Genomic DNA, 15,576 nt, shown 5'->3' on the forward strand with positions numbered 1-15,576 from the left:
CCAAGTCTTGGTAAGTTTGCAGTTATGCCATACTCTTTCCATTTTCAGATGGTGGATTGAACAGTGCTCCATGAGATGTTCAAAGCTTGGGATATTTTTCTTATAACCTAACTTTGCTTTAAACTTCTCCACAACTTTATCCCTGACCTGTTTGGTTTTTCCTTGGCCTTCATGATGCTGTTTGTTCACTAAGGTTCTCTAACAGACCTCTGAGTGCTTCATGGAACAGCTTTATTTATACTGAGATTAAATTGCACACAAGTGGACTCTATTTACTAATTAGGTGACGTCTAAAGGCAATTGGTTCCACTAGATTTTAGTTACGGTGTCAGAGTAAAGGGGGCTGAATACAAATTCATGCCACACTTTTAAAATATTTATTTGTAAAAAATGTTGAAAACCATTTATCATTTTCCTTCCGCTTCACAATTATGTGCCACTTTATGTTGGTCTATCACATAAAATCCCAATAACATACATTTACGTTTTTGGTTGTAACATGACAAAATGTGAAAACTTTCAAGGGGTATGAATTTTTTTTCAAGGCACTGTATATTATATACATATTATACTACATATTTTGTTGTCTGCTATGTAGCTCATATGTTGTAGACTGCCAGGTTACAGAAAGGGGCACCATAATCTCCCTTGTATAAGAAACTGGGCAATGTTACTGTATAAATGTAATAGATTTTTTTGATTCTTATTTCTACTGTTCAGGTAAGAGGAGAGTACCGCAAATTCTTTTCCAGGCAGAAGAATCGGTCACCAGATGTCTCGAGCATTCAAACAGCCTCAAGATCAGTAAGTTTCAGTAGCGACAGTGACTTGACCCCCTCATGCACTATTCCTCATCAGGCATCACATATGTTGAAAAAACTATCCCCACCCTTACCCCTTCACATCTGTGCGGTATTTTTTCTGCTCTCTGTGTCTGTTGGGGAGATATACTGTCTCTTTTTGTCCTAGTAACAACTGTCACTTGAACAGAGAGTAACAGGAAATTCACAATGCTTCACTGTCACCAGAACTGAAATAGACAAGAAAACTTCTAACGTGGAAACCAGGTTTTCTTGATAGGGAACTCCCTACCCACCTTTGTTCACATTTTCCATGTCCTCCACCACTTCTGTAGCACCCTCTAGTGTGCAAGAATATGAATTGTTAGGTTTTTGTTAGAGTAGGCAAAATGGTTAGTCTTGGCTGGCAGCCAAGCTTGTGTTTTATCTGAGTCATGGTGAGTGACCATGGGGAGGCTGGTATGACTCACAGGCAGCATCTCTGATACCTCCCCCTACTTCTAGAAACTTCGAGAAAACTCTAGAAGAATGGAAGGGAGGTTAGGATGAGCTGCCTGGAGAATTCATGAGGGCCCTAACCAATTCCCAACATATGGGTTGGCAGGGGACAGGCCCCCTCAAATACTCTGGGTCAGCCCAGCTGGGCAGCAGAGTTTGGGTGGAAGATTGGAGATGGAGTGCTAGAAGGCTGTTGGTGGACCCTTGAGAGAAACTCCCTAGTCTGGGGGGGGGTTGACTTTGAGTCTGGGAGCTTGGGTACATGGAGGATCCTCTGATATCCCAAGGAGGAATCCTGTCCAGTGGCATGGGAAGGGGTGAGGACAGCAGGAGCCAGTGAGCACCTCCGGGAGATTTCGAGGGAGAAGACAGGGAGGTGGGCTGGTGAGTGTTACAGTCGGGGAGGACTGAGAGGCAGCCTGAGGGGACTGGGTGAGAGCAGTCTGAGATGGATGCAGAGTCAGTCTGGGAGGAACATGGAAACTTAGCCAAGAGTACTAGAGAAAGAGGCAGCTGCAGCCAGGTGGGCTGGCAGTGCCTGAAGATGTGGTGCTGGGAACAGTTGCCACAGAAGGACAGCTGGGCACTACGACTTTGCTACACAACCATGGGGCCCGCAGTTCCCACCTGTAAAGGGCATTTGATTCAGCCCTATTGTCAGATCACATAACAGTGTGCCAGCTGGCCCTTGGAATTGTAGTGCTTCATGCAAGTGTTGTGCTGGAGGAAGCTGAGGAGTCTAAATAGTCTGCACAGAAGAAGTTGTCCCTGGAAAGTGCTGCTAAATTCAATTGGGCACCCCATAACACCCCTATTGCCATCCAAGTTCAATATCCCTAATATCCCAGAAACAAAGCTGCAAGGACTGTTTTCTGACTCCAGAGTGCTGTGGAAAATCTTGTGTGCCTGACTGTGCAGGGTGGGGGATCCCTTATTCACCAGCGGCTCCTGCGGGGGTAGTGCTACACTGAATCATTAATCTGCACTGCCATTTTTGAGCATGCAGAAGCATACCTTTCAGGATGCAATGCTCAAACATGAGCAGCCATTTGCTAGAACTGAACACCATTAATTATGCAAGTGATAAGAAAAGGTCAAAAATGATCAGTGCTTGTAATTTTACACAGACTTTAGTCTCCTAGTCCCCACAGATGCACTGAGCAATGGAAGAGCAGGACTAAGGTGAGTATGAGTGGGGAGGGAGGATGTCCTAGAAAGAGAATCTGTCATGTTGCTCTGAATGGCCTAAGTCACAGAGTCTTGACTCCCTTAAAAAAAAAAATTACAGCTGTAATCCATACTACCCGAAGATAATGCCTGTTTTTATTTTGTTTTTCTTTGTTGCTAGGTAATCATGTCCAATATTACAGTGCCAACAGCCACCACCAGCACATTATCAACAGAAAACAAAGCTCATTGGATGTAGCATACGTTATGGACTATCGGGAAACGTTTTTTTTCCTGCCACAAATGGAACCAAACAACCAAGCTATGGCTCACCTCAATAGAAGCGGATATGGGATAAAAGATTCAATGATGGGGCCACAGATTATATTAGGCTACTATGCCAGATCTAAATTGTTCCACTAAAATCCCAATTCAACTTTCTATTTAAATCAGCTAAATGCATTCCATGTACAATAAAACAAAAAGTGTACAAAGTCTTGCAGTTATAAAGCAGCCAAAGAAGTCCAACACACCCAGGGGCGTAACTAGAAATGACAGGGCCCCATAGCAAAATGTTGTATGGGCCCCCCCCCGTGCAAACAGTCCCCCCCCCCCACAAAAAAAATTAACTAATGCCATTGAACAACAGATTACCACACTCATGTGGCACAGTACCCAGGCAACAGCTTATATTAATTTTGAACAACAAAACAAAAATTTGCCAATAAAATCTACAGGTTACATTCAGTACATTATAGTGTTAGTAAAGTCAAAAAAGTTTTTTTCAAGTTTTGCACCCCCACAACTAACACCCCAGAGCTTGTGGGGAAGAGGCCCTTGTCCCCATCTGCACGGGGACAAGGTGCTTTTCCAGGCACTGTGCAAAACAGATGATAGTCTGTCTCCCACTCCCTTCCTACCTCCTGTCCAGACTCCAGAGCCTCCTCATGTGCCAAAAACGATGTCCTTCACAGGCGCGCTCGAGCGTTCTGCCCCGCCCACTCTGCTCCCGCCCACCCAGCTCCTGCCTCCTGCTGTATGCAGCGGACTCGCGGGGCCCGGGAGGCTTAACAGTAAACTTAAATTCCTCATCATCCCTGGGCATAGTTGCCAACATTGGAAAAAAATTTATAGGGACGCTTTTTGCAAAGCGTGCCATGGCCATAAATTGGCATGGTTTAAGCGTAATATTGGGCGTGGCTTAAATGGGCATGACTCAAAGGGGGTGTGGTTAGAGTCTGAGCTGAACGAGGGATGGAGGGAGAAACAAAGGAAGAAAGAGAGAGAGAAGGAAGGAAAAAAAGAGGGATGGGGGGACAGCAGGCCCAGATCCTACACCACAATAGAAATATGTGTATTCCAGAAAGTTTTACAATAAGAAGATAAAGATACTCCAAACATCTGGTGTTAGAGCTTCAATCATCCCGGCGCCATGGTTGTTATGGTGTCAGGGTGATTGAAGCACATTATTTCTATTATTACATTGTAATATAAAATGAAATAGTTCAACTCACCATAATGCAGAATCAGTGGGAGCTCTGAGGGTGTCACTTGCCACCAGATGCCAGGTGTCCCAGTGGAGTGCTTCCTTACATCTCAGGTGTCCCAGTGGAGTGCTTCCTTACATCTCTCGTGTCCCCAGCAGAGTGCCTCCTTACATCTCAGGTGTCCCCAGCGGAGTGCTTCCTTACATCTCAAGTGTCACTGTCCATAGCCAGCGGAGTGCTTCCTTACATCTCTGGTGTCACTGTCCCCAGCCAGCGGAGTGCTTCCTTACATCTTTGATGTCACTGTCCATAGCCAGCGGAGTGCTTCCTTACATCTCTGGTGTCACTGTCCCCAGCCAGCAGAGTGCTTCCTTACATCTCTGGTGTCACTGTCCCCAGCCAGCGGAGTGCTTCCTTACATCTCTGGTGTCACTGTCCCCAGCCAGCGGAGTGCTTCCTTACATCTCTGGTGTCACTGTCCCCAGCCAGCGGAGTGCTTCCTTACATCTCTGGTGTCACTGTCCCCAGCCAGCGGAGTGCTTCCTTACATCTCTGGTGTCACTGTCCCCAGGCAGCGGAGTGCTTCCTTACATCTCTGGTGTCACTGTCCCCAGGCAGCGGAATGCTTCCTTACATCTCTGGTGTCACTGTCCCCAGGCAACGGAGTGCTTCCTTACATCTCTGGTGTCACTGTCCCCCGGCAGCGGAGTGCTTCCTTACATCTCCGGAGTCACTGTCCCCAGGCAGCGGAGTGCTTCCTTACATCTCTGGTGTCACTGTCCCCAGCCAGCGGAGTGCTTCCTTACATCTCTGGTGTCGCTGTCCCCAGGCAGCTGAGTGCTTCCTTACATCTCTGGTGTCGCTGTCCCCAGCCAGCGGAGTGCTTCCTTACATCTCTGGTGTCACTGTCCCCAGCCAGCGGAGTGCTTCCTTACATCTCTGGTGTCACTGTCCCCAGCCAGCGGAGTGCTTCTTTACATCTCTGGTGTCACTGTCCCCAGCCAGCGGAGTGCTTCCTTACATCTCTGGTGTCACTGTCCCCAGCCAGCGGAGTGCTTCCTTACATCTCTGTTGTCACTGTCCCCAGCCAGCGGAGTGCTTCTTTACATCTCTGGTGTCACTGTCCCCAGCCAGCGGAGTGCTTCCTTACATCTCTGGTGTCACTGTCCCCAGGCAGCGGAGTGCTTTATTACATCTCTGGTGTCACTGTCCCCAGGCAGCGGAGTGCTTCCTTACATCTCTGGTGTCACTGTCCCCAGCCAGCGGAGTGCTTCCTTACATCTCTGGTGTCACTGCCCCCAGCCAGCGGAGTGCTTCCTTACATCTCTGGTGTCACTGCCCCCAGCCAGCGGAGTGCTTCCTTACATCTCTGGTGTCACTGCCCCCAGCCAGCGGAGTGCTTCCTTACATCTCTGGTGTCACTGCCCCCAGCCAGCGGAGTGCTTCCTTACATCTCTGGTGTCACTGCCCCCAGCCAGCGGAGTGCTTCCTTACATCTCTGGTGTCACTGCCCCCAGCCAGCGGAGTGCTTCCTTACATCTCAGGTCCGCCCACCCCCCTCCTTTGGAACCCTTCTATATCCCAGCAGAGCAGGAGACTGATATATGAGACTGAGATATGACAGAACACCGCCATTACTGAAGCCTGAGGGGGAACAAAATAGAGGCGGAGCCGGCCAGATACAATAGAAATTAAGCTGCGGCAATGCCCACCCCCCACCCCTTTCTAAAACAGATCACAGATGACAGACATGCGGGGGGTGGGGGGTGGGCGGCGCCGCAGCTCTACTTCTATTGTAGCCACTCGGCAGGCTCCACCTGTCATTACTAAGTCAGCTGGTCTTCAGGAAAATGGCGGCTGGCAGAGACATTATCTCCGCCAGCCACGGACCTCTAGCGGTGGCAGTGGCGGGCAGCGAAAAATCAGTAAAAAAGGATTTCTTTTGGCAACTATGACGGGGCCCCACTCGGCTGCGGGCCCCATAGCGCCCGCGTGGCTTGCTATGGCGGTAGTTCCACCACTGAACACACCCCATATGCACATGCTCCCTGCTGATTGGAGAGCTCTAGCTCCTACTCAGTAGGGGGGTGTGTTGGACCGCAAAATAAAGACAACTGCTTACACACAGAGAGCAATGGTCCTTTCGTGCACCATGCTGGCAAGGAACAGGTTTTTCTTCACATAATGTGGATACTTTCTAAAGAAAATCAACAGTATGGTTTTACACACCTTTTGTTTTAACGCACCTGGTATATATTCATTTGATTTAAACTAAAAGTTCAGTTGGGCAATATTTTAGTATATATACATACATGCACTGCCCTGAAAAAGTATTCATACCCCTTGAAATTTTCCACATTTTGTCATGTTACAACCATAAACGCAAATAGATTTTATTGGGATTTTATGTGATAGACCAACTCAAAGACCCTTTCACACTGGGGTGCTTTTCAGGAATTTTAGTGCTAAAAATAGAGCCTGTAAAGCGACTCTCAAGCCACCCCAGTTTAAAGCTCGAGTGCTTTCACACTTGGGCCGTGCGCATGCAGGACGGGAAAAAAGTCCTGCATCTTTGGGGCGGTGGGGGAGCGGTGTATAACACCGCTCCTCCACCACCCCTTCCCATGGAAATAAATAGGCAGCGCTGCTGAATCACCTGCAAAGCGATTCGGCAGCGCCACAACACAGGCCCTATTAACCCTTTCTTCAGGCCGCTAGCTGGGTTTAAAAGCACCCTGGTAGTGGCCGAAAAGTGCTGCTATAACAGTGGTAAAGTGTTGCTAAAACTAGCAGCGCTTTACTGCTAACGTCTGCAGTCCCCCAGTGTGAAAGGGGTCTAAGTTCCACATAATTGTGAATTGGAAGGAAAATGATCAAAGGTTTTCAAAATGTTTTACAAATAAATATCTGAAAAGTGTGGTGTGCATTTGTATTTAGCCCCCTTTACTCTGATACCCCTAACTAAAATCTAGTGGAACCAATTGCCATCAGAAGTCACCTAACTAGTAAATAGAGTCCACCTGTGTGTAATTTAATCTCAATATAAATACAGTTGTTCTGCGAAGCCCTCCGAGGTTTGTTAAAGAACCATAGTGAACAAACAGCATCATGAAGGCCAAGGAAGACACCGGACAGGTCAAGGATAAAGTTGTGGAGAAGTTTAAAGCAGGGCTAGGTTATAAAAAAATACCCCAAGCTTTGATCATCTCATGGAGCACTGTTCAATCCATCATCTGGAAATGGAAAGAGTATGGCACAACTACAGCCCTACCAAGACATGGCCGTCCACCTAAACTGACAGGCCGGACAAGGAGAGCATTTATCAGAGAAGTAGCTATGAGGCCCATGGTAACTCTGGAGGAGCTGCAGAGGTCCACAGCCCAGGTGGGAGAATCTGTCCACAGGACAACTAATAGTCATGCACTCCACGAATCTGGCCTTTATGGAAGAGTGGAAAGAAGAAAGTCATTGTTGAAAGAAAGCCATAAGAAGTCCCATTTGCAGTTTGCGAGAAGCCATGTGGGGACACAGCAAACATGTGGAAGAAGGTGCTTTGGTCAGATGAGACCAAAATTGAACTTTTTTGGACTAAAAGAAAAACACTATGTGTGGTGGAAAACTAACACTGCATATCACCCTAAACACACCATCCCCACCATGAAACATGGTGGTGGCAGCATCATGTTGTGGGGATGCTTTTCTTCAGCAGACACAGGGAAGCTGGTCAGAGTTGATGGGAAGATGGATGGAGCCAAATACAGGGCAATCTTAGAAGAAAACCTATTAGAGTCTGCAAAAGACTTGAGACAGGGGCAGAGGTTTACCTTCCAGCAGGACAACAACCCTAAACATACAGCCAGAGCTACAATGGAATGATTTAGATCAAAGAATATTCATGTGTTTGAATGGCCCAGTCAAAGTCCAGACCTACATCCAATTGAGAATCTGTGGCAAGACTTGAAAATTGCTGTTCACAGCTCTCCATCCAATCTGACAAAGCTTGAGCTATTTTGCAAAAAAAGAATGGGCAAAAATGTCACTCTCTAGATGTGCAAAGCTGGTAGAGACATCCCCAAAAAGACTTAAAGCTGTAATTGCAGTGAAAGGTGGTTCTACAAAATATTGACTCAGGGGGCTGAATACAAATGCTCAATGCTCGCCTGTTGAAAACCATTTATCATTTTCCTTCCACTTCACAATTATGTGCCACTTTGTGTTGCTCTATCAATTAAAATCCCAATAAAATACATATAAGTTTTTGGTTGTAAAATGACAAAATGTGGAAAATTTCAATGGGTATGAATACTTTTTCAAGGCACTTTATATATATATATATATATATATATATATATATTATATACATATATATGCAGTATCTCACAAAAGTGAGTACACCCCTCACATTTTTGTAAATATTTTATTATATCTTTTCATGTGACAACACTAAAGAAATGACACTTCGCTACAATGTAAAAAAGTGAGTGTACAGCTTGTATAACAGTGTAAATTTGCTGTGCCCTCAAAATAACTCAACACATAGCCATTAATGTCTAAACTGCTGGCAACAAAAGTGAGTACACCCCTATGTGAAAATGTCCAAATTGGGCCAAATTAGCCATTTTCCCTCATCGGTGTCATGTGACTCGTTAGTGTTACAAGGTCTCAGGTGTGAATGGGGAGCAGGCGTGTTAAATTTGGTGTTATCGCTCTCACTCTCTCATACTGGTCATGGCAAAGAACTCTCTGAGGATCTGAAAAAAAGAATTGTTGCTCTACATAAAGATGGCCTAGGCTATAAGAAGATTGGCAAGACCCTGAAACTGAGCTGCAGCATGGTAGCCATACAGTGGTTTAACAGGACAGGTTTCACTCAGAGCAGGCCTCGCCATGGTCATTCAAAGAAGTTGAGTGCATGTGCTCATTGTCATATGCAGAGCTTGTCTTTGGGAAATAGGCGTATGGGTGCTACCAGCATTGCTGCAGAGGTTGAAGGGGTGGGGGGTCAGCCTGTCAGTGCTCGGACCATATGCTGCACACTGCATAAAATTGGTCTGCATGGCTGTCATTTCAGGGAGGAAGCCTTTTCTAAAGATGATGCACAAGAAAGCCCCCAAACAGTTTGCTGAAGACAAGCAGACTAAGGGCATGGATTACTGGAACCATGTCCTGTGGTCTGATGAGACCAAGGTAAACTTATTTGGTTCAGATGGTGTCAAGCGTGTGTGGTGGCAACCAGGTAAGGAGTACGAAGACAAGTGTGTCTTGCCTACAAGCATGGTGGTGGGAGTGTCATGGTCTGGGGCTGCATGAGTGCTGCCGTCACTGGGGAGCTACTGTTCATTGAGGGAACCATGAATGCCAACATGTACTGTTACATACTGAAGCAGAGCATGATCCCCTCCCTTCGGAGACTGGGTCGCAGGGCAGTATTGCAACATGATAACAACACGAACAAACCTCCAAGACTACCACTGCCTTGCTAAAGAAGCTGAGGGTAAAGGTGATGGACTGGCCAGGCAATTCTCCAGATCTAAACCCTATTGAGCATCTGTGGGGCATCCTCAAATGGAAGGTGGAAGAGTGCAAGGTCTCTAACATCCACCAGCTCCGTGATGTCGTCATGGAGGAGTGGAAGAGGACTACAGTGGCAACCTGTGAAGCTCTAGTGAACTTCATGCCCAAGAGGGTTAAAGCAGTGCTGGAAAATAATCGTGGCCACACAGAATATTGATACTTTGGGCCCAATTTGGACATTTTTACTTAGGGATGTACTCACTTTTGTTGCCAGATGTTTAGACATTAATGGCTGTGTGTTGAGTTATTTTGAAGGGACTGCAAATTTACACTGTTATACAAGCTGTACACTCACTACTTTACATTGTAGCAAAGTGTCATTTCTTCAGTGTTGTCACATGAAAAAATATAATAAAATATTTACAAAAATGTGAGGGGTGTACTCACTTTTGTGAGATACTGTATATATACACAGTACTGTGCAAAAGGTTTAGCTGCACGCAGTGTGAAGAAATGCTATAAAGTAAGAATGCTTTCAAAAAGTTTAATTTGTTTATTTTTATCAATTTACAAAATGCAAAATGAGCGAACCAAAAGAAATCTAAATCAAATCAATATTTGGTGTGACTACCCTTTGGCTTCAATCTAGCATTAGTTTTTATACTTGCACACTTTGTACACTTGCACAAAGTCAGGGATTTTGTAGGATTAGAGTCAGGTGTATGATTAACCAATTATACCAACCAGATGCTCATGATCATCAATTTCATATGTAGGTTGAAACACGGTCATTAAAGCGAAGTTCCGCCTGGAAAAAAAATGAATTAAAAGTCAGCAGCTACAAATACAGCAGCTGTTGACTTTTAATATAAGGACACTTACCTGTCCAGGGAGCCCGCGATGTCGAAGCCGACCCGTCCCTTGACTCTGGGTGCAGGCACCGGCATCCCTCCTAAGGGAAACAGGAAGTGAAGCCTTGCGGCTTCACAGCCTATTTCCTACTGCGCATTCGCGAGTTGCACTGCACTTTCTGAATGGTCCCTGCTGTTTTCTGGGACATGTGTGTCTCCCAGAAGGTAGCGGGGGGGGAGGAGGGGCCGGACATTGCGTAGTTCGCCACACAGATTGCGGTGATCTTTCCCCGAAAGTGGGAGCAGATACCTGGATTTGACAGGTATCCGCTCCCCCCTCCCCCCTGAAATGTTCCAAATGTTGCACCGGAGGGGGGGAATCCGATCCGCGGAAGTTCCATTTCTAGTTGGAACTCAGCTTTAACTGAAACAGAAACAGTTGTGGAAAAGGCCTGAAACTGAGTGAGGAACAGTCAAACTTGCTACTAAGGTTAGGTTATGGAAGGCAGTTTCATGTCACAGGTCATACATCATGGCAAGACTGAGCACAGCAACAATATACATGGTAGTTATTATACATCAGCAAGGTCTCTTCCTGGCAAAGATTTCAAACCAGCATCATGGATTCAAGTATATTCAAACGCAAAACTTTTTTCTTTCTTCCTTTGGATAGATTGTAAAAGGATTGGGTTAGAACCCTTCAGTTTTTATTGCTTTTTGTGCCCCTACTGGAAATATTTCCTCTCTCTATCTGTCCCAGTCTTTATTGTCACAGTGAAAATAAAAGTGCGGGAAAACCCAACGTTCTGAGTCGTTACAGGAATAGAGGAGAAATATTCCCATGCAGACACTTGTTGCTCTGACAGCTTTTTAAGAGATAAATTCTGACATATTTCTGTGAATTAATGATCTACAAGTCCCATCTGCCACAGCAGTAGATGGCTTGTAGTTCTCAATGACCTGCAAGGGTGCTGATAAGTGTCCTTGTAGTTCATGTATTCTTCTTGCAGTTCAGTAACTGTCTGCCTATACGGGAGATACAGGCAGACAGCTGTACTGAGTATCTGCAGGATCCTGGCACTGCACCCCCAATCCAATAAAAATAGGTTTGCAGGCTGCAGTATAAAAAAAAAATAATAAATGTAAAATTTTCACTTGTAAAAGCTGCATTAAAAAAAAAATTACTAACATGTTAAAGCTTATATGAGATTTTATTAATTGGGTTTACTTATGTTTTAAAAACTAACAATGTGTATTAATGATCATATGAGAGCGAGGACTGAAATTTATCACATGCAGGACTCAAGTACTTTTCTTGTTACACAAATGTTAATCAATTTCAATTGTGTAAAATGATGTGCATCCATATATGATGTATATTTATAATAATTTTTATGAACAAATCCCAATCTAAATAAATCCATATATTAAGTGTTTGTTGCTACTTTTTCTGTTTAGAGTATTAAATAGAAACAAAGAAACCTAAGGCTTGGTTCACACCAAGACGACCTGTCATGTGACTTAGCTTTTTGGGGTGACTTCAGAGGAATTTGCATTGACTTCTACTACAGAAGTTGTTTGCAAGCCGCGCTGAAGTTGCGCTGTACGAGACGCGGCTTCAGAGTCGGGCGACTTTGACAGTGTGAACCGGCACTAAAGGGTGAGGGGGACAAAGACAAAGTGGTCCATTGAGACTTCCCTTTTCGTTTTTTTGTTGTTGGTTTGTTTTTTAACCTTTTTGTCTGAGTATTGATCTATATTTAACCCAAGTATGTTTAAATTGACTTACTTTTGATTGACTCACTACCTCTACCAGAAGTCTGTTCCAAGCATGAACTACTTTTCTGGAAAATTATGCTTTCTAAGATTCGTTTTTATCTTTCCTCCACCTAGTTTGAGATCATGTCTCTATATTCTTGATCATATTATAAATACTGCCTTCCCAAACCTTATTAACACCCTTAATGAATTTAAAGGTTTAATTCACATCACCCAATCCCCTTATTTTCTCAAGACTTTGAAGTCTCTCCTGATATGTTTTATCCCTCAGACCTTTCACCATTTTTGCTCCCTGTCTCTGAATTTGTTCTATATTATCAATATCTATTTATAAATGAGGTCTCAGGAACCTGACACAGTATTCTAAGTGAGGTCTAACTAAATATCTATATAGGGACATGTGGAACTCTTTCCTCTTGCTGGTGATCCCCTTCTTGATAACTAATGATCTATATAGAGGAATCAGGACCTCCTTCCTCCTGCTAGTGATCCCTCTAGCAATAACCAAATGCAATAAATATATAACCCAAATGGGACTTTTAAGGCAGAATCATGAGTAGCACACATGTAAAAAGTGAATGCCAAACTTTATTACAAAACAATTAAAAAGATCATTGTGAAAAGATAAACACAGGATACAATAAAAACATTTTATTTTTTGCTAAACAAACAAAAAAAGATGGAGAATTTTGAAAAAAAAAAATCGTGTTTCATAGCTTGTTATAAAATTTTGCAAACAGGTAATTTTTCTCCTTCATTGATATGCGCTGATGAGGCAGCACTGGTGGGCACTGATAGGCTGCACTGATGGGCACGGATAGGCATAGTTAAGGCGGCACTGATAGGCACAGTTAAGACGGCACTGATAGGCACAGTTAAGGCAGCACTGATGGGGACAGATAAGGCGGCACTGATGGGCGTTGATGGGTGGCACTGATGGGTGGCACGGATGGGTGGCACGGATAGGTGGCACTGGTGGGCACTGATAGGTACCACTGATGGGGGGCACTGATGGGGGCATTGATAGGTGGCACTGATGGGCACTGATGGGCACTGATGGGCGGCACTGATGGGCACTGGTAGGTGACACTGATGGGCACTTATAGGTGGCACTGATGTGCAGCACTGTAGCTGTGGCACTGATCTGGGCGCTGATGGGTGGCACTGTGGGCACTGATGGATGGCACTGTGGGCACTGATGAGTGGCACTGTGGGCACTGATGGGTGACGCTGGTGGGCACTGGTAGGCGGCACTGCTGCCTATTGCTGTGTCACTAGCAGGGGGCCCAGATGATTGCCGTGATGGGACTAATGTCGCTCTCACGGCCGCCGGTGATCGGCTTTTTTTTTCCTCCTCGCACTGAAAAATAGCCGATTACCAGCTCTGTTTACATCACATGATCAGCTGTCATTGGCTGACAGCTGATCATGTGGTAAGGGGTCGGGATCAACCCCTTACTCTGATCTGTGATCGGGCGAGTCTCATAGACTCGCTGATCACCGAGCACGTCGCGCACGCCCTGCAGGGGGCGCGCAGGCTGCTCGTGCTCGGGACGACGTCAATAGACGTCGTCCCGGCAATGTAGGTCCGCGCTGTTGCCGTCATTTGGCAATAGTGCGTATCTGAAGAGGTTAAATATCGTACCTGGGGGGTGTCTATAGTATGCCTGTAAAGTGGCGCATGTTTCCCGTGCTTAGAACAGTCCCTGCACAAAACGACATTTTTAAAGGAATAAAAGTCATTTAAAACTGCTTGCGGCTTTAATGTAATGTCGGGTCCCGGCAATATGGATAAAAATCAGTGAGACAAACGGCATGGGTACCCCCCCATTCCATTACCAGGCCCTTGGGGTCTTGTATGGATATTAATCGGAACCCGCACCCAAATTAAAAAAAGGAAAGGCGTGGGGCCCCCAGGCCCTATATACTCTGAACAGCAGTATACAGGCGGTGCAAACAAGACAGGGACTGTAGGTTTGTTGTTAAGTAGAATCTGTTTGTAATTTTGAACTGGTACATTTTTAAAGTGTAGCTCCAGACAAAAAATCTATTTTAAGCTTTTTGGAAAACATAGGGAAGGGTTATCACCACTGTGATATTTGTTTTGCTGTCTGTGCTCCTCTTCAGAAGATTTCACCTCACTTTCTGTCCCAATGACAAATGTTTCTGCCAATTTGGGGTTTTTAATGAAACAAGGATTGGTGATAAAGCATCAGTGGAGAGGAGACACGTTTTTCCCATATTAACTCTTACAGGAGAGAATTTCCCTTCCTAGGGGTAGATTTCATCTCACTTCCTGTTGTCTCCTTCCGTTTGCAAGTAGGAGTCGTTTGTAAGTTGGATGTTTGAAAGTAGGGGCCTGCCCTATATACTCTGCAGAAATTGCGGCCTTAGGTGTTGGTGTTGCCACAACACTGTAAGCCCTCACAGTTACTCTTTGGTGGGTGCAGGAACGGGCTCTGCTGTGAAATATTAGATCAAGAATTGTAATTACATGCCCCTGTTGAACAGGGTCATAAAAATTGGGCCTTTGGTGGTGGTGGTGCTGGTGCCACAACACCGTAAGTCCTCACAGTTACTCTTGGTGGGCGCAGAAACGGGCCCTGCTGTGAAATATTAGATCAAGAATTGTAATTACATGCACCAGTTGAACAGGGGCAGAAAAATTGGGCCTTTGGTGGTGGTGGTGGTGTTGCCACAACACTTTAAGTCCTCACATTTACTCTTGGTGGGAGCTGGAATGGGCCCTGCTGTGAAATATTTCATCAAGAATTGTAATTACATGCACCTGTTGAACAGGGGCAGAAAAATTGGGCCTTTGGTGGTGGTGGTGCTGGTGCCACAACACTGTAAGTCCTCACAGTTACTCTTGGTGGGCGCAGGAACAGGCCCTGCTGTGAAATATTAGATCAAGAATTGTAATTACATGTCCCTGTTGAACAGGGGCTGAGGCACTGGTGCTGGTGCCACAACACTGCAACCCCTCACAAATACTCTAGTTGAGCGCATCAACGAACCCTCCTTGCAAAATATTGCATCAAAAATTGTAATTACACGCCCATGTTAAACAGGGGCTGAATAATTGGGCCTTAGCCACTGGTGGCAGCGCCCAGAACCAAAAATATTCTTACAAGCTATCAGCATGATCATTGAGGAGGAAGAGGATAATCACTCAGCATAACAGGATAGGCACTCAGCATCAGAATAGGCAGTCTTGAAGGGATCTGACATTTAAAAAAAAAATATTCGGTTACATCAGCATCAGGTGCTTGGTAGCTGGTGGTGATCCAAGACTGATTCATTTTTATGAAGGTCATTCGATTGACCGAGTCGGTGGACAGGCGCACCTTGTGATTGGTTACAAAGCCTCCAGCACCACTGAATGTGCATTCCAAAAGAACACTGGATGCAGGACAGGCCAGCAGCTTAATTGCAAATTGTGCAAGCTCTGGTTAGTGATCCATCCTTAAGACCCAGTAA

General features: G+C 45.3%; 1 protein-coding gene across 2 annotated transcripts in view; it reads left to right on the top strand.

The window, feature by feature from the left end:
• LOC141133218 (adhesion G protein-coupled receptor E3-like) overlaps window positions 1-2,785 on the top strand; it is a 199,580-nt gene extending 196,795 nt beyond the window's left edge. For both annotated transcript variants that reach the window (XM_073622455.1, XM_073622456.1), the window contains exons 17-18: window positions 721-804; window positions 2,647-2,785. In XM_073622455.1, coding sequence (XP_073478556.1) covers window positions 721-804; window positions 2,647-2,724 — 162 coding nt within the window. In that variant the 3' untranslated portion in view covers window positions 2,725-2,785. The remainder of the gene's footprint in view (window positions 1-720; window positions 805-2,646) is intronic.
• Window positions 2,786-15,576: the final 12,791 nt, after the last annotated feature.

The sequence above is a fragment of the Aquarana catesbeiana genome, linkage group LG03 (genome assembly GCF_042186555.1).
Source record: "Aquarana catesbeiana isolate 2022-GZ linkage group LG03, ASM4218655v1, whole genome shotgun sequence".
NCBI classification, from domain to species: domain Eukaryota; kingdom Metazoa; phylum Chordata; class Amphibia; order Anura; family Ranidae; genus Aquarana; species Aquarana catesbeiana.